The 18125-nt window shown below is 55.9% G+C and overlaps 1 protein-coding gene across 2 annotated transcripts; it reads left to right on the top strand.

Moving 5' to 3' along the window:
• Positions 1–1647: 1647 nt before the first annotated feature.
• On the top strand, positions 1648–17999 carry SYNGR1 (synaptogyrin 1). 2 transcript variants are annotated; one of them, XM_080592238.1, is made up of 4 exons: positions 1648–1867; positions 9690–9927; positions 10913–11058; positions 13893–17999. In XM_080592238.1, the coding sequence occupies exons 1-4, from the start codon at positions 1769–1771 to the stop codon at positions 14109–14111; spliced, it is 702 nt and encodes a 233-aa protein (XP_080448364.1). In that variant the 5' UTR covers positions 1648–1768; the 3' UTR covers positions 14112–17999. The 2 variants fall into 2 exon arrangements, with proteins under 2 accessions (XP_080448364.1, XP_080448365.1); XM_080592239.1 differs by having other exon boundaries at positions 1652–1867; positions 13208–17999.
• Positions 18000–18125: the final 126 nt, after the last annotated feature.

Below are 18125 nucleotides of genomic sequence, written 5' to 3'. Positions count from 1 at the left end.
TTTGTCACAGGCTGGGGCTGGGAGGCTGGGACTTCAGGGGAGTCCCACTGAGCCCCTGGGCTCCCTGCAGATCCAAGCATTGCTCAAAATGCCCAGGTGTCGTGTTGTTTTGGGTTCAGCCTGACAGCTTCAGCTGGATTAGTACTCACTGAGCCCTGGCCTCCAATAGCTGGCACGGCATTGGGAATCAAGGTGGACGATAAACCTAAGAGCCCAGCTTGGCTGGAAGCATCCAGGAGGCCCCTGGCACTGTGGGGAGATCAGGGCAAAGCCCTGTGCTGGCAGTGTCCCCAGGGCCAGACGCCTCCTCCCTACAGCACGCGTCTCCCCCTTGCACTGAAGCTATCTGAATTCCCACCGCTGGGATGCTGATCGGTGCAGCGGAAGGGCTGCATGTTATGGTCATATCTAGTTACTGCAAACATTAATGAAATAGTTGAAGCAAACACCTTCCTACAGAGCCAAATCCCGCTGCCAGCTGCGCAGGTGTAGCTGAGAGCTAAGGTGTCCAGTGCGGGAAGGCGACTTACCCACCTAGTGTGAAAGAAAAAAGGTGCTCTGTTTGGAGGTCCCTTATGGATGCTTTGTGAGGAGGATGTTTCACTGCCTGCCTGAATGTGGGAAGGGCATCAGTATGATCTGGAGGGCTGAGGGTCCGACCATGCAGCTCATCTTCCCAAACAGAGCTGGGCATGGCTGGATGTGAAGTGGGACCGTCCATCCTCTCTCTGTCCCCAACCTGCCCCTCAGAAGGTGATGAGGAACAATAGCTGCTCACAGCTACTGCTATTGGGCAACCAAAGGCCGGGCTTTAATTGCTCATTTATCTCCCCTAGGTTTGCCTCTAGCTCCTACACCCTTCTCTGGCATTGCAGGGCTGGGTCACAGACTGCCAGTAAAACAAATTCATGCTGGGGCAGGACGAAGTGGTGCCGGAGCGAGCTGAGCACGTTCCCCACGGAACCGGTCCGCAGCCTGCTCTCTCGCTGCTAGAATGGGTCTGTGCACAGGTGTGGTCCGGAGGCAACGGGGCCAGAAGCAGTTCAGCCGGTCGTGTTGCTTTGTCAGCCTTTGAGCTCAGTTTTTTAGCAATAAGGAGCCGGAGACGTCCCGAGGTTTGCCTGGTGGAAACGTGGTGCAGAGCAAAGCTGGGCTTTGGCCGTGCCCAGGCTGGCCTCAACGCCAGGCAGCCACGGATGTCACCGTGATGTGATGGTTCTCACCTAATCGCTTCTTTGGGATGGAAACCAGGGTGCGGGCACCTTGCTGGAGGACGTGATGTCCCCCAGGTTCCCCCCCAGAGCATCCCCAAACCTCATCCTGGTCCCTTGGGATGGGGCTGCCGTGAGCTCAGCGCTCCCAGGCTGGAGCCAGCCGGGTGCCTCCTGCAGGGAGCACCTCCCAGAGAGCCTCAAATCCGAAATCCCAGGGGGATCGTGCCAGTACCGCGGGCACACGTGTGCCGGGGTCCACAAGACGGGAGCTGCCCGGGATGCTGCGCAGCCTCGACCTCGCTCCCTGCACCACCTCCCCTCTCCCACTAATAGACCTAAAAAATATTAATAATAATAATAATAAAGAAAAATTTAAAAAACACGTGTGTGTGTGTGTGCGGGGGGAGGTTGGGGGGGGAGCGCTCCCGCGCGGCGCGCCCCCGCGGCGGCGGTGGCGGCGTGAACGCGCACGGCTCGTGTCCGCCGCCGCCGGGCTGCCAGGCGCGGCGCTGCCCGGCTCGGCACGGCTCGGCACGGCTCGGCGCGGCCCCGCCATGGACGGGGGCGCCTTCGGAGCGGGGAAAGCCGGCGGCGCCTTCGACCCGCAGGCCTTCCTCCGGCAGCCGCACACCTTGCTGCGGCTCCTCTCCTGGGTGAGGCCGGGACGGGAGCGGGGCTGGAGCGGGTCGGGAACGGGGCTGGACCGGGACGGGCTCGGGGGAGGCCCCCCCCGGCTGCAGGGCTGGCAGCCGGCACGGTCCTCGCCTCCCCCTGCACATACATACCTATATATATATATCTATATCTATATGTACACCCTCATTCTCTCTCTATATACACAATATCCTTCTCATTTGTTAGATCTCTTAAATCGCTGCATGTGATATAGATTGCATAATACATGCCATTATTCACACTAGGACAATTATATACGTTGTGATATATATTAGCTATAGTCTGCGTGTACGTGGAGCTGTGCGCATATGTGGATATACATCGCTGCGCCTCGGTGCATACGTACCCGTGCACACACACCCAGCGATATGCATGTTTGGGTGTCTGCGTCCATCTCCTGTGTCCGTATTTCCATATATAACACATCCACGCACGTATATCCACATACGCGCCTGCACACCGCCCCCCGTACATCCTGGATATAGGGCCACACGGGGGGAGAGCTTTGGGGTGATGCCGCAGGGTGTGCGGGGCTTGGCCGTGCCTGGGCGAGCGGCTGGGGGGCTGCTGGGGGGGGCTCTGTGCTTCCTCTTCTTCCTCTCACCCCTCCCCAGCTGCTTTTCCCCGCAACGTTTTTCCCCCATCCCACCCTACGCCAGCGCGTCCCCGCAAGAAGGTCATTGGGATTAAGGGAGCGAGCTGCGGCGGGCAGCCGGCGCGGGAGAGATTGAGGTCTGGGCCGGGAGCAGAGGAGGGAGGGCAGGGAGAGGGAGCCGGGGGACACATGCGCACCGGAGGGGGAGGCGCGAGCTGCCTGACATGAGAAAATAAAATAAAATGCAATAAGCGGCGCGAGGGGAGCGGGGGATTAAAGGGAAGGTGGCCACGGGGGGTGCCGTCCCTCCGTCCGCGGGGGTCCTGTCTGCGGGTGACGTGACTCGAGGGTGGCTGGAGAGCTGCTGGAAGGCTGGGGATGCGATTAACGCTGGGGGGTGGTCTGTCCGTCTGTCCGTCAGTCTGTCCGGGCTTGTTTACAGCCAGGCTTGTGACCGCTGCGCTGCTGCTGGGTGAGGGGGACACGCGACGCCTTCCCCGAGCGGGCAGAGCAGAGGCAGCGTGCCTGCCCAGGGGTGATGGGCGCGGGGTGACCTACAAAGGCTCGCCTGCTTCTAATCTCTGTGACAGAATTTCCTCTTTCTCCCTCTCTGCCGCCTTCTTTTTCCTTTCCTTTTTTTTTTTTTTTCCCTCCTTCGTGACTTCATTCGAGCACTGCGGGGTTCTGGCTTCCCAAAGGTGAGGCAGAGAGAGAGCAGGAAATATGGATATATTTTTTTGGGGGGGGGGCACCTGCTCTGCTCCAGAGTGTCTCAGGTGCTGTCGGGTCGCTCTCTGAGCTCAGCCCCATGCTCCCAGGTCCCCCCAGCAAGGAGCACGTCCTGGGGACCAGCCTCTCCCTGGCACCCCACGGTGTTTCCCCATCGCTGCGGGTCTGACCTTGACAGAGGACAGGCTGGGCTTTACCCCAGGTGCTGTGGGATGGACCCGTATGGGGCTGTGGGAACTCGTGTCCTATTGCAGGAGCTGGAGCTGCTGCGGGGCAGCAAGGGACCCGGCGTGCACCTTTCTTCTCCCCAACAACAGGTTCCTCCCTGTGCTTTTCCACCTGCTTGGCCTGGTGTGTCCTCCTGAGCATCTCTCCCTCCCCAGAGCCAGGGAGCCACAAGCTGCCCCCATATATTTAGTCATGACTTTTTTCCCCCAAAACTTGTGTCCCAGAAGGGTCCTGACGGGTGTTGAAGCCCCATCTCAGGCTGTCACAAGGGGCCTGTACGGCCCCTTCCATAAATCAGCTGAACTTTGCTCAAAAAAAAAAAAAAATGGTTCGTGGTTGTTTCGCCCTTCTCACTCCCTCTGGGAGAGACTTCAGATGCTGAGATGCTCAGGGCCATCAGGGCAAATCTATTCACGGCTGGTTTTTTTACCCGTTTCTTTCCGTGCTCTTATGCCCTTTGGTTTAAATGGTGCTTCTCCTTCCCTGCTGATCTCCCCTGGGTGCATTTACAGGCGGCGAGCGCATCTGCACTTAGTCTGCGTATTGCCGGCTCCGCGAGCCGAACCCTTCTGTCGACGAAGGGCTCGTCCTCGCCGTGCTCTCCCAGGAGTCCTCCCTTCCCACCCCAGGACCTAATGGAAACGCTTTGATGCCTCCTCAGATCCTGTGTGCCTTTCGCCTCCTCGTCGCCTTGCAGGCCCATCCGCTCCCCGTGGCTAGCCGGAGACTCCTTTTGGCCAGCTGCATGTGACGAGCTTTAATTAAGAGCAGAACATCTTACGGCTGCTTCCCGAGGCAATGACCTTGTGCTGGGGCCGCGCCGTGTTTTAGCAGACGGTTACGACACCCGAGTGCGTATGGCACTTTACCAACGGGCAGCGAAGCTGGCTCGTGCCCACGGAGCTTGCAGCCCAATTCAGGCGGCGGCGACGAAGGGCCGCGAGGTCAGGAGCGGATGGGCTGGCAGCGGGTTATTTACGTTGCTCCTCGCCGAGGAAGAGATGGGATGGGTTTGGAAGGGAGGATGCTGAACTGTGGAAGGAGGTTAGTGATTCTGGGGCGTCCGTCCGCCAGCTCAGGTTACTTTGGTGCTCTGGAGGGTCAAACATCCTTGGAGGACCTGAGGTTCTCCCTGCCACTGAAGGTTGTGCCTGGCTCCGAGGGTCCGCAGCAGCTCGCGCCCTCTGCCTCCTCTCCTTCACGTGTTTTTTGGCCAGTGGCTGCATGGTGTTGGCACGCGATAAAAGGAAAGCGACTTCTGCTCTGAGTTAAGCTCCAGGCAGGGTTCCTCACAAGGTCCCCTTTGTGTGTCAGCATCACCGGGGCTTTTGGGGGCCGCTGTCGGTGGGATTGGGCGTGAGGCCGTGCCAAAAGACGGGCAGTGGATGTGCACAGCCACGGTGTGCTTCGGGGCTGGGTGCAGCAGGTTGTGCTGTGCCCAGCGTGACATTTCCAGGAAAGACCTTGGAGCAGGAACAAATCACCCGTTAATGGCATCTGCAGATAAAAATCTGAGAAGCGGCACAGAGGGACCGAAGGCGATGTTGAAATACAAGCAAAAAAATTTGCTCTGAGTAAAAGAGAACTCTTCCTGGTGGAAAAAGGTGCGATTTGGGGTCACTTTGCTGAGCAGCCACTTGGCGATCTGGGGGGCAGTCAGGAAAGCACAGAGGGACCTGGATGCTAGCGTGGAGAAGGCAGGGTACAGCCCAAGGGAGCTGTCACTAGGAGCAGTGGGACAGAAGCTGCTGTTTGGCCATGGGAAGAGCGTAAAACAGGATGGAGCTTCCCGCAGTGCCCCCAGGAAACCTCTTCCTCCCTCGCCATCCGCTGCCCCGAGGGCTTCCCAGCAGCCGTGGGCTCCCAAACTTGGGCAGCAGAAGGGTTAATTGCTGCCAAGCCGGGCGTGAAAAAGAGCTGGCTGGGGAGGAGAGCCTGCTCCGGATCCCACGGCAGGAATTAAGGATGCAGGAATTAGGGATGTGGAGCCTCTCCCCCTCCCCGCATCACCTGCTCCAGCTCAGCCTGGGGAAGCTGGTGCCATGTGGCTGGCGGCCCGGGAAAGGGGCTGGGGGTTAACGCCACCCATTTTGGAGGAATCAAGGGCTGAGCCCCCCCCTGCCAACACGGGGGGATGCTCCAGGGTCAGGGCTTGTCAGGACACCGCTGTCCGTGCAGTGCCAGCTGCGGGGGATAAACAGAGGCCTTCTGCTTCCAAGCTGCCGGTCCCACGCGTACCAAAAGCCGCGTGTGTTTTCTTGAAAACGAGCTAAATACAAGGAGATTTAATGATGATGATGATGATGATAATAATCTATGGCTGCGCAGGGCTCTCCAAAGCTTTCCAGAAACCGCGGCTGAACGAAAATGAAAACCCCCTCATCTACGCCAGGCCGGCATTTGATATCTCCCTTGTCCTCGCGTTTTTAAACAGATTTATTCCTGGTTGCTACCAGATCAGGCACAGGAGAGGTTATTGCCTCATTCTGCCCGAGATGGATTTGATTTGAAGTCCCGCAAGCAATATTATGTCCCCAAACCGTTTCCTTTCCCTAATAGAATAAAACAGGGGGCTGGGGAGGGGGAGAGGAAGCAGGCAGGGCAGCAGAGCCCATGGCCGGAGGGCACTGCAGCAAGCCAAAGCAGCCTCATCCCTGATACGGCCCTCGTGGGGATTTTAGGGAAGGAGTTGTGACAAATTCCTGGGAGGAGGTGCAGGAAAATCCTAGCAGGGCACCCGAGGCCCATCACATGATGCCTGGGGCTGGGGATGGGCAGCGCGCTGGAGACCTCACATGATGCTCAGGAGTTTGTGCCTGGCCAAAGCAGATCTCTGGTGGGAAAAAAAAGAGGTCTTTCATGGTGGGATGCAGCTTTTTGTCCGCTCGGCACTTTTTTTCCCATTGTAAGCCTTCACACCCTTGTAACAGCCCTTGGGAAACCAGGGCAGGACAACTCTCAGCCTCCCCCCGTCTCGTCCTGCAGTGCCCTAGCATTAAGCTCATTTTTTTTTCGGTGTCTCCCAGCGAGTTCCTCTGTCTGTGTCAGCTTTGCAAAGTGCCCAGCTCTGGGCTTCGCCAGGTGCCTCAGAGCCCTTCAGTTAAAACAAACCTAGGGAAATAACTGCAGCAGCCCGTGATGATGTGCTGTCAAAGGAGCAGTGAAAACAGGGTCCCAGCAGCAGGCGGCTTGCCCAGATCCCCTCTAAGTGCTCTTTTCTGCCCCTTTTTCTAGTCAACAGCTGAATATGTTACTGCTTATGCCATGAGCGTGCACCTCCAAAGAGATGTCACACCTGCCTGGTTAGCGTTGCTCCCGGAGGCCTGAGGAAACCTGCCCAACCTAAAAATCTGGTTACTTTAAGCCCCGTCAAGTTCCTTGAACAGCCTCGCCAAAGAAATGAGGCCACTCCAAAAGGAAAATGCCTGCCTGGTTTCCACGACCATGCACAGGAAAGGAGCTAGTTATCTCCCTCTGCAGAGCAGGGGAGAGGTCCCCAGCAAGAGCACTCTGCTGCTGTGGGGGATATCGGGATGCAGGGCTTTGCACCAGCCTCCTGCAAGTCACCTCCCAGCTGTACGTGTGTTTTGGAGCATTCTCTTAGTCTCTATATACAAAGCTTTGTGCAGCGGGGACTCGCCACACGAAATGGGGGTGCTTCAGTTCTACAGATAGCAAGGAGCAGCAACGCACGGGGGAAGGAAGGCGGCTGGCGTTTCTTGGTAAGCGGTGCAGATGTGCCAACAACGGGAACATAAATGCTTCCTCCTCGCAGGCTCGTGGTGCTTTGTTTATAATCCAGGCAGGCATTCATGCTGCACCTGCCGCCTGGATTATCTTGGCACACGCGCAGCTTGCGAAATCAAGGAAACACAAAAAGCTTCGTCTTTCCAAGAGGCCTTGCTAAGTCAGCGAGCTTCCACCCACCACCTATGCCAAGACGTAGCTGCCGTGGGTTAAATATTCAGCAGTTCAGCCTCCTGCTGGAAAATTTAGGGGGATGGGGATGTCCCTCTGGTCTTGTGCACTCAACTGTTTCTTTAGGAAGTGCTAATGTAGGCAGGTATGAAGGAAGAGATGCAAAAAGGAATTATTATTGAGGCTTCTTGTGCTCGGTGAGAGCCCTTCCAGGTCGGCGGCAAACAAAGAGATAAGAGCCCAAAGAAGACGTGTATCATGGTAGGAACAGAGTAACCAGAGGTGTCTCTGGGGAGAGGCAGTTGCAGAAGTTCACTCATCCCAAAATGAGCAAGCAGAGACTCAATACAGAGGTGTTGCAAGGGTTGACCTGACTCAGGGAGTCAACACTTCACCATTATTGAGCCCTGAAACAAAAACGAACACCAGGCTAAGCCTCTTTTGAGGCTATTTCTCGTCTTCCAAAGTGAAGCCCTGCTTTCCATCTAATGCTGCAGGAAACCAGGCACCCGCTTTGTAACCTCAGTGTCAGGAGGCTGGTGTTTCAGGTGGCACTGGCAGCCCTGGCAGCGCCTGGACTTCACTTCGAGCAGTCTGTTGGCCCTCCGGTAGGTCGGAGGAATAGAGCACGTACTGCCAGCCCAGCCTGCCGGTAACGTGTGGGAGACCTCCCGCTGAAAGACCCTGTGTGTAACTGTCTGCGACTTGCTGCCTTTCTAAACCATTCAGACTGAAATCTCGAAGACTAGACCTTTGCTTTGGGTGTAGGAGATTTTTATTGGCTTGTGTTTTTCATGGGCAATTTGAGCAAAGTGTGATCAATTTTGATTTTCAAGAAGGAGGAGGAGGAGGAGAAATCAGCTGTTTTATCTCCTATCTTTAAAATCTCTTGCCAACATTCAGAGAACCCATACAGTCCTGATGCTTAGGAGCACCATCTCCCAGCTTTGTGAGATTGCAGTTGTGTGTCAAAAACACGCCCAACATCAGCAACACACACATGGGACCAAATTACGAGCTTTTGAGTGAAAAAATTATACGGGTGTCAGTAGATCCGTGTTAGAGCTTGGCAGCTGAAATGTGGACACCGTTGAGGGCTGTCAGGGTTCCTCTGGCTCTTGATGCTGTTGGTCAAACAGCAGATATCTGGAATGTGGGTCTGGGGCATCCACCAAGGGTCTGGAGATACCCTGCAAAGAAAAACCTGCAAGTGCCACCTTCATCTTCCTCTCTTTCTCCTGCGGCTGCACGGGGAAGCTGTTTGGTTGAGATGAAGGACTGGGGCTGCCATAAATACCTCTCTGCCATGGTGAGCCTGCTGTGTCAAAGAGGGCTGGCCTTGCGGCAGGTGACAAAGGCTAAGTCGGTGAGCGAAGATTAAACTGGCAGCTGCGGATTAGGGCCTTTCTACCTGGCCTCATCCTTAATTCTACCTGGTTTAAAATAACGCGCAGCGGCGGTGGCGGTGGCGGGTAGGGAGTGCTGATGGGGGCCCTTCTCCTGCAGCTGTGATCAGCTTTTGGCATTAGCCACGGTGACAGCGAGTGCAAGAGTCAGAAATCTTGCAAAAGCAGATCCTGGCAGTAAATGGGCTGGGCAGGGGGGGGACATGGTGAGCTGAGAGATGGAGCAGGCAAAAGTGGATGGTCTCAGCGACCCAGGGCACGGGAGCAGATAGAGCAACAGCAGTGGGAGGAGAGGAGAAGGAGGGAAGCTACCCATCCTGATAGATCTTCTAAATGGCTGTAAGAGGTGATAAAATGCTTTTTAAAATAAATAAAAAAGCCCAAGCAAGGGGGAGGGGAGAGCGGGAGCCCGGCAGGTCAGCAGGAGGAGCTGAGGCTGTGGGAGGGAGAACGGGGAAAGGAGCTCAGTAGCTTCATGGATAAAATTGGAGAACAAATGCGTGGTGGAAACAATGACTTCCTAGAAGGGAAAGGAGTGGGTAGGAGAAAAAGTGCAAAGTAAGCAGATTGCTGCTGCTGGTAGCTCTTGCACGCAGGCGCCTGCACCAAAGCCTTATCCGAATTTACACTCCATGTCACCTCCCCATGTGTCCACGGGAAGCCACCCTTCCTCCGGGCTGAGGCTGCTTTACATCGGTTTGGATCAAATGGATGAAAAAAAAAAAAAGCATCCAGAAGTGCCCTATTTTAAGCTAATCCTCTGAAATAAAATAAAACTCCCCGGGGCCACCGTCCAGGCGAGGCTGTGGGACGGGAGCCCAGCACGGAGGGATTTCGGTGGAGGGCAGCCGCGCTTGCGGGAGCTCCCCGGTGCTGGTCCAGAGGGGTTTGCCCTGATGTGCCTCCCACCTCCATCCCCCCCAGGTGTTCTCCATCGTGGTGTTTGGCTCCATTGTCAATGAAGGGTACGTGAACCGCGTGGACGATTCGCAGGAGCACTGCATTTTCAACCGCAACCGCAACGCCTGCAACTATGGCATTACCGTGGGTGTCCTCGCCTTCCTCAGCTGCCTTCTCTACCTGGCTCTGGATGCCTACTTCCCGCAGATCAGCAGCGTCAAGGACCGCAAGAAGGCAGTGCTCTCGGACATCGGTGTCTCGGGTGAGCTTCCTGGCTGGCTGGCACAGTGCTGCTCTCCTCCGCGGAGAGTGCTGGCCACTGCCTTCGTTCTTCTCCGTAGGAATAGCTGAGGGAGTCCTTTAGGATCAGCAGGTCTCGTCTCCCCCATGCTTATGCTTGATAAGGCCAAGTGTTGGTGTCTGGAGACGGTGCTCCCTTCTTCTCCAGCTCCAGGTGTTTGAACCATATATATTTTAACATAAAAAAAAAAGTTGAGGATTTCATGCGGACATGTGAACTTTTTGAGGGCTTGTGGCTTACAAGTTTGTTCACGTTTAGCCTAGCAGTCCCACACACAGGTAATGGTGCAGAGAAGGGGACAGATGAAGCACTGCTTGGCTGCCACTTCCAAATGCCCATTTCCATGGCTGCCGGTCATCTGGTTACTCCTGGAGAGAGGGCGAGTCCTTCTCCTCCCCACCAGATGCCAACCTGGATGCCCAGCTCCCTGCTACCCAACCCCTTTCCCAGGGATGCAGGATATTGATGATATCTCAGCACCTTTCCTCAGGATAAGGGCTTTCATCGCTGCTGACCTAAGCAAAGGCCAGTTGTTGTGCAACTGCAGGCTGGCTGCTCCTCCTGCAGCTCCCTTGGAAGGAGCTGCTCTTCACTTGTCCTTGCAGGACAGGGTGGTGAAGCAGTGGTGATTGCTCTTGTACTGAGAGCCAAATGCAGGTCCTGTGATCAATCCAAGCCCAAGCAAACAAAACCTCCTCCCGCTGACTCCCCTGAGGTACTTTCTGCAGGCACCTATCATCACCTTGACGGTTTAGCTGTCAGTGAACCTACTCACTTGGGCTTAGAAAGCCTGCACAGCCAGAGTTTGGCCCAGCCTGCAGTGCACTGCTGGGTCTCGTCGGGTTGCAGTTTCCAGAGAAACGCGATGTGTTTGCGTTGTGCTCATACGTGCCTTCTTGATCTCTCTCCCCTTCCCCTTTGGCATGCTGGTGGTGGTCCGTCCCAGCCTTCTGGGCGTTCCTGTGGTTCGTTGGCTTCTGCTTTCTGACCAACCAGTGGCAAGCTTCAAAAGAAGAGGACAACCCAATGAACGAGGGAGGGGATGCAGCCCGAGCAGCCATCACGTTCTCCTTCTTCTCCATCTTCACCTGGGTGAGTAGAGAAGCCGTGACATCGGATCAAGTGTCCTCTGCAGTGTGTTAGCTTGTGGGGAATGGGAGGTGACTGGCTCTGGGATCCCAGTTCACATGGCTTCAGAGAGGGAAAAGCAGGAGGAGAGGTGGCTGAGAGGGGAACCTGGCGTGGTGGTTTCACACTGATGGGCAACTAGGCTCTACCATGCCGCTCTATCACTCCCTGTCCCAAAAAGAACAGTGGCAGACAATATGATGGGAACGGGCTCATGGGTTGAGATAAGGACAGGGAGATCACTCACCAATTGCTGTCATGGGCAAGACAGACTCAGCATGGGAAGATTAATGTGATTTATTACCTATTGCTAACAGGCTAGAGCAGTGAGAACTAGAAGCAAACCAAAAACACCTTCCCCCCATCCACCCTCTTCTACCTTCTCCCCTTGAGCAGTGCAGGGGAATGGGGGCTGCAGTCAGTCCCTGACGCTTCGTCTCCGCCGCTCCCTCACAGTCCCTCTCTGCCCCTGCTCCCCGTGGGGTCCCTCCCACGGGATGCCGTCCTTCTGAACTGAGCCTGCGGGGGCTGCCCACAGGCAGCAGCTCTTCATGCACTGCTCCCACATGGCTCCGTCCCACGGGGTCCATCCATCCCCCAGGAGCAAACTGCTCCAGCACGGGTCCCCCACGGGCGGCAGCTCCCCCCAGACCCCCTGCTCCTGCGTGGGCTCCTCTCCACGGGCTGCAGCTCTGGCCCGGGGCCTGCTCCTGCGGGGGCTCTCCATGGGCCGCAGCCTCCTCCAGGCCACATCCACCTGCTCCACCGGGGGCTCCTCCACGGGCTGCAGCGTGGAGATCTGCTCCGTGTGGGACCCATGGGCTGCAGGGGGACAGCCTGCTCCACCAGGGGCCTCTCCACAGGCCGCAGGGGAACTGCTGCTGTGTGCCTGGAGCACCTCCTGCCCTCCTGCTGCACTGACCTTGGTGCCTGCAGGGCTGCTTCTCTCACATTTCTCATTCCTCTCTCCCAGCTGCTGTCACACAGCAGGTTTTTTCATCCCTTCTTTAAATCTGCTCTCCCAAAGGCCCCCCCAGCGTCGCTCCCTGGCTCGGCTCTGGCTAGCACTGGGTCCCTTTTGGAGCCGGCTGGAGCTGGCTCTGCTTTGACATGGGGCAGCCGCTGGGCTCTGCTCACAGAGGCCACCCCTGCGGCCCCCCGCTACCGAACCCTTGCCACGTAAACCCAATACACCTGGGAAGCAAGGACACCAGAACGTATGTGGAAGGAGACTTCACACAGACTCCAGTCAAGAGTGTCCTTGACAAACCTCCAGAATGACCTTGTGCAAGCCAGCCTCCCCAAGCGTCATTTCCCTGCGCATGAAAGGATTTTAACTGCACTTTCAGCTCCTCAATGCTAAGCAGAGAAGGGAGCTACAGACTGGGGGTTCACCACTCTCTCTGCTTCATCCCCATCACATGAAAAGCCCTCGGTGGCCACAAGAGGCTGTAGCCACATCCCTCCCAGCTCTGGGGAAGCAGGCTGCACCCATGACTGCAGCTCCACTCGGGAATGGCTTTTTCAGAAGATGACAGTGCAGGCTTTTTAGACTTCCCTTTCCCGGCAATCCCTTGTTCCCCGTTCACTGGGCAGACTGTGGTGTGCAATATAAATAGAGCCCCTGCAATCTTCATCCCATGTCTGAAAGTACCGAGTCCTCGTAGCTTTATCTCCTGTGTTGGGCAAGGGCAGGTAGGAAGGGTGCCGAAAAGGCAACGGAGCTGTTAGGGAGGGGGGCTGCCAAGCACTGAGCACCAGCCAAAGTGGCAGCAGGGGCCAGGGGCAGCAGTGTGACCACCCCGCAGGCCAAGCCTCTTGCTTGAGTGCTGCCAAAGGCAAGCAGTGGCGTCCCTTCAGCTCCAGCAGAAAGTGTGATGGGAACCAAGGCTCATGCAAGGGGTCCCCCAGGACCCTTTTGGAGAGAGATATTCCCACCACCTGCAGGGTCCTCCCCGATGCATGGGCTGCGAGTGGCTAAAGGCATCCTCTTCCCCAGGTCCTTGTGGTTTTGTTTTTGTTTTTATTTATTTTTATTTTTAATTTCAGTCAAACGCTCTGGCATGTTCTTTCTCACTGATGCTCCTCCCCACACCTCTCTCTCTCCTCACAGGGCTTCCTCACCTTTCTGGGTTTCCGGCGACTCAGAGACATTACTTTTCAGGAGGAATACAACACGCTGTTCCCCAACTCCCCGTCCTTGCTGCCATAATGCCCCTCACTGGTGGCGAGCCTGGGGGTAGGGACAAGGGGTGCAGATGAAGGAGGCTGTCGAGCAGTTGGCTCCAACGCTCTGATCATGGGCGTTCGCATGTTCCTCCTCTGCCCCTTCTCTCCCTCACCCTAACTAATGCTGTGTAACACTTGTGCCTTTCTTCTGATGACTGCTCAGACCTAATATTTCAGCCAGGAGATGCCTTCTGCCCCAACCACTGTATCTTCTCCATTACTCCCAGCCCTCATTCCCCAAACTCTCCCCTGTGGGGCAGTTCATGACCTGCCAGACTGCTCACCTCTGTCGGGGATGCTCTGGGAAGATGAGCCGTGCCTGCTGGGGTCTGAGATGCTGAGCCACATGCCCAGGCTCCCTGCTGGCCACCCCATTGCAGCTTGTCCCTCTTCTCCTTGCCACGGAGCTGGTGCTTTCTGCAGGGCAGCCTGAACCTGGACAGGCTTCGCGCACTAACCCGTAACCACTACTAACCCTCCTTTTGTTTGTTTCTCTCTCTCGGTACGTTCCCCTTTCTCTTTCTCCCATCCCCTCTCTGCTTCCCGTCTCTTCCCATCCTCCCTTCAAGGTGGGCCAGGCGTTCCTGGCGTATCAGCGCTTCCGGCTGGGCGCCGACTCGGCCCTCTTCTCCCAGGACTACATGGACCCCAGCCAGGACTCCGGCATGCCTTACGCTCCCTACACGAACGAGGAGGATGCTACGGACGCGGTGGGGACGTACCAGCAGCCTCCTCCAGCAGATGCTTTCGACACCGAGACACAGGGGTACCAAACGCAGAACTACTGAGCCGCCGATGCCCCTTCCCCGTCCCCTTTCCCTTCTGCCCCCTTTCCCACTGCCGGCAGCAAGCCGAGGCACAAACCAGACGTGCGTAGTGGCACAAGAGGTGGCTCTCAGCTATGCTCCAGCCTTCTGGGTCATCTGTTTTTATTTATTGTTTTTAAAAAAAAAAAGAAAAAGGGTTCCCCATCGCCTCTTCCCTCTCTACCCCCTAGAACTACCGGCCAGCACCAACATGTCCCAAAATCTGTCACCGAGGGAGGTCCCCCCTTCCCTCCTCTCCCTCCATCAGTGGGGCAGGGGGGAAAGATGCTGGAGGTGGAAGGGAAGAGGCGTTCCTAGGCGAGGCGATGTTGCTCCATGCTGCAGGAGATGCGGGAGCATCCGAATTGGGCCCGAGGGCCTGTTGGCTCAGGGAGGGGAGGGTGGAAGGGGGGCAGGCTGAGAGCTGGCATGCAGGCGTGCGAGGGTGGAGGGGGGGGCTGCTTGGGGGGCAAGGGTGCCCTTCCGTGTGAGTGGGGAAATGCTTTATTTTGTGAGGGTTTGGGGAGAAGCGGGAGAGGGGAGGGAGTGCAAAGAGAGAAAATGGGAAGGGAAAGAGGAGTATTTGCAGGTACAATCAAAAAACTGCAGCTTTTTGTAGATTTTGCTGTAGATGAAAGCAAGGGGCTTGAGAGAGCAGAGCAGAGGGGCAGCGCTGTGAGAGCTGTTCCTTCCCTTTGGGTTAAGATGGAGGTATGTTTCCCCTCGTCTGCTTGCCGTTTCACCCTGGGCAGGAGGAGGAGAAGAAAGCTCCTCAGTGTGCTGCTGCATCCTCCTCCCTTCCTCTGGTAGCAGAGTGCAAAGCCTCTCGCTGGCACCACCTCGAGCACACGGGAATGGAGCAGGACCCCCTAGAAAGAAACGTGGCTGCCGTCACACTGTGCGGCTGCCAAGCAGTGGAGGGTCCGTAGGTGGGCTTCATCTCTCACTCGGATGGGGCGGTCAGCACAGCAAGGGGAGAATTTCCTCCATCCTTGCAAAGTTGGTTTGTGCCGGGCTGGGCTCTCTGAATGCTGGTCCTGCTGTACTTTGAATATATTATACCTTAGTGCTCCTTCTGCAGCATCTGGTATGTCTTTAAAACCTCACCTAGGTGGCAGTAGTGCCTCTCGGATAGAGCTCGTATGGACATTACTCCACACTCCTCGTGATTTTGCTTCAAGTCAAGACACAGCTCCGGAAGCACACTATTTATTCCGGGATAAAATTAACGTCTGTGCCTAAAGGGAAATAACCGAGCAATAGCCAGATGGGCAATTTTCAGCACAGACCTCTCAGAGCACAAGCAGTGGGGTATGTCTTGAGGAGCTCTATCCCCTGAGCAGCCGCCGTGGTCCATGCAACATTGACCCAAGTAGCAGAGATCAGGAGCAGATCTAGCATCCACAGGTGCTTCACCTGAGCGTTTGGCCCATTCCCTGTAGCATCCCTTGGAGCCAAGAGGATCAGACGCAGGCATGGCCTGTGGTTGTGCAAACATCTCATCTGGAGGACACTGAGCCTTCCTTCACCCACATCACCAGTCCTCCTAGCACTACTCTCCAGCTGCCCCACAGCAGTAGAGAAGGGGTAGACAATGCTGAGTTGCAGACCCCAAGAGGGAAGGGGGAACAGTTGTTCTCCGTTGCATGTGGGCACGGTTTCTACCTGCTCCTACCAGCTTTCAGGAGCTGCTAGACCTCCACAGGGGTGAGAGGCAAGCCTGTCACTTGCAGACTTGTGCTGCTGGCTGCTATCCCCATGGCTTGCCCTTCCTTGCTGGTGGTTGCTGATGATGGGAAAGGGGGACCAACCACCCCTGTAGACATACAAGGAGGGCCTGGGCAAAAGTCCTGTGCTCTGTGGCTGCGAGCGAAAGCAATACTGTACATAGGAGGGGTATTTTTCAGAGGGAAGCCCCTCAGGCTTCTTTTATTTTCTGTGGGATCAGCCTAATATTTAGGCTCGGGAGGGGGTTACTTTATTGAGAGAGATTTGTTATGTCTGTGGCTGTGGGGGGAGCTCCCTCCAGTCCATCTCTCCTAATGGGGGAGTGGAATGAAAGAATAACGAGGTGGAGGAGGAGAAAAACTAGTTGTACTCACCCAGACTCATCCGTGTCATCCTTCATGCTTTCATTTTGGGTGTGTAGGGGAAGCCATGAGGAGGAGGAGGCGGCGGCGGCTATAAATAATCAACCTTCAGCATAAAAATATGTTGTCCTTTCTGGGAGGAATTGCCCATTACCTGTCCCATCTCATCAGGGAGGGGGCGAGGGACCAGGTGCATGAGGAGAAGTATAGGCCATACGTTGGGGCGGTCTACATGGGGACCTGTTTTAGGGTGTAGCATGTGTCTATCTTCCATGCCCCTTCCCCCATCAGAGCTACATAGATGGCTAAACATCATGTGGGGGTGACTCACGAGAAAGCTTTCCTTTATCGTCTTTGGCTCGCCTCCCTCGTAACCATCTGATGGCCTCCAGTGGGTTTGAGGTGGGACAAGCCTCCCCCTCAGCGCCAGCACTGATGGGAGGTGAGCCAGGTGGCTTCATCTGGGCTGCTGCCCATCTCTTTGTCCCTTTCCTCCTTGCTTTGCGTCACCGCAAAGGCATTGGTATGGCAGGGGACACGAACAGTAGATACTTGGGCAACTTGTTGCCTTTGCTCATGGCAGAAGGCGTACTCTCCTCGGGTTGCCGTGCTCGGAGCCTTCACAGTGGAGGGTTGGTGGTGACAGACCTGGGGGTGGGACTCGTCTGGTTTGCACATAGCTCTTTAAAATGCAATTTCCAGTGGCATATGGCCGTCTCTGTGGCTGAGGAAATGGACCTACCCAAGGGGTCGCTTATCTAATCTTAGGCGTTTCTGATAAGGTGCTGCCTGTTTCTGGTGATCGTAGGCAAGGCCTGGGCAGCTGGCTGGAACATGTCCCTTTTAGACCCTAAACTTTGGTGAGATCAGTCCCACTCTAGGGATTAGGAGATCAGAGGGAAGGCTACATAAGCAAAATGATAAGAAGGCTCTCTTCCTGCCTTGCCATTTGTCTGGATTACGGAGGATTATGGATCCCCTGTTGGGCGCAACGGCCCATTGATGTCTTGTTATCTTACAAAGCCTCCAAGTAAGGGACTTTCACGAAAGCAGGGGCTGTGAAGGGCAAAGGAATGATCAAACTTTGCCCCACCTCTACCTATGGCTTCAACCTCTGGACACGTCCCCATGCCCTGTTCTCCCCTGTCCCCACCATCCAGTTCATCACCTCATTACACACCCTTCCCCTCCGCGTTATTCCTGGCAGTTCCCTCAGGGGAGGAGGGCATTTGTGTCCCCACACCCTCGCGAGCACCTGGGAGGACCCGGGAAGGCAGCGTAGCGGGATGGCCTCCACAGGAGTCTTGGCTTTGGTCTCCAGAGCGGGTGCAAGGCAAGGAGCCCAGCGAGGCCACCTCGTGCAGTGAGTCCAAACCATCCATCCAAACAACTCCCCACTGCCTCTGTGGCATCCGTAACACCACCTGGGCTGCCCTGCCCCTTCCCCTGACACATTACTGCCTGTGTATAGTATATATATTATATATATATATTTAAAAGGATGTATAATATAAAGCTATACATATATACGTATATACGATGACTCACGGATGGCCTGCTGCATACAGGATCCCCTGAGTGGTCTTGTCTAAGCCCGAGTGTCCCTTCACCCCTCCTCCCCGCACCCCCGACCGTCCTCAAATCCCACTACAGCGACCCCCGCCACCTCGGCACCTGTGTTTACAATGTCCTATATATTTGTGGTTAACAAAGTGAAGGTGGTAACTACTGGTGTCTCAATAAAGTTACGACATTCAAAATAACCAAACTATGTGAAAAATTGGTCTGGGTTTTCTTTGTGAAGGGGTGGCTTTTCCAGCTCGGTTCGTTTAAATAGCAAAGCTTGGGTGTCCCCATGAGGACAGCCTGCAGGCTTGTGTGGGAAGTGGAGTTTTAGACCAGTGTC

This window comes from Anser brachyrhynchus (assembly GCF_964034855.1).
Source record: "Anser brachyrhynchus genome assembly, chromosome: 1".
Taxonomy (NCBI): Eukaryota; Metazoa; Chordata; class Aves; order Anseriformes; family Anatidae; genus Anser; species Anser brachyrhynchus.
The sequence above is the reverse complement of the archived record's forward strand: the minus strand, read 5'-3'. Positions and strand labels throughout refer to the sequence as shown.

Coding starts and splice junctions, on each gene's coding strand:
- SYNGR1 (XM_080592238.1), top strand. CDS start 1,769: ATGGACGGGGGCGCCTTCGGAGCGGGGAAAGCCGGCGGCGCCTTCGAC. Junction 1,868..9,689: donor TGCTGCGGCTCCTCTCCTGG/GTGAGGCCGGGA, acceptor CATCCCCCCCAG/GTGTTCTCCATCGTGGTGTT. Junction 11,059..13,892: donor TCTTCTCCATCTTCACCTGG/GTGAGTAGAGAA, acceptor CCTCCCTTCAAG/GTGGGCCAGGCGTTCCTGGC.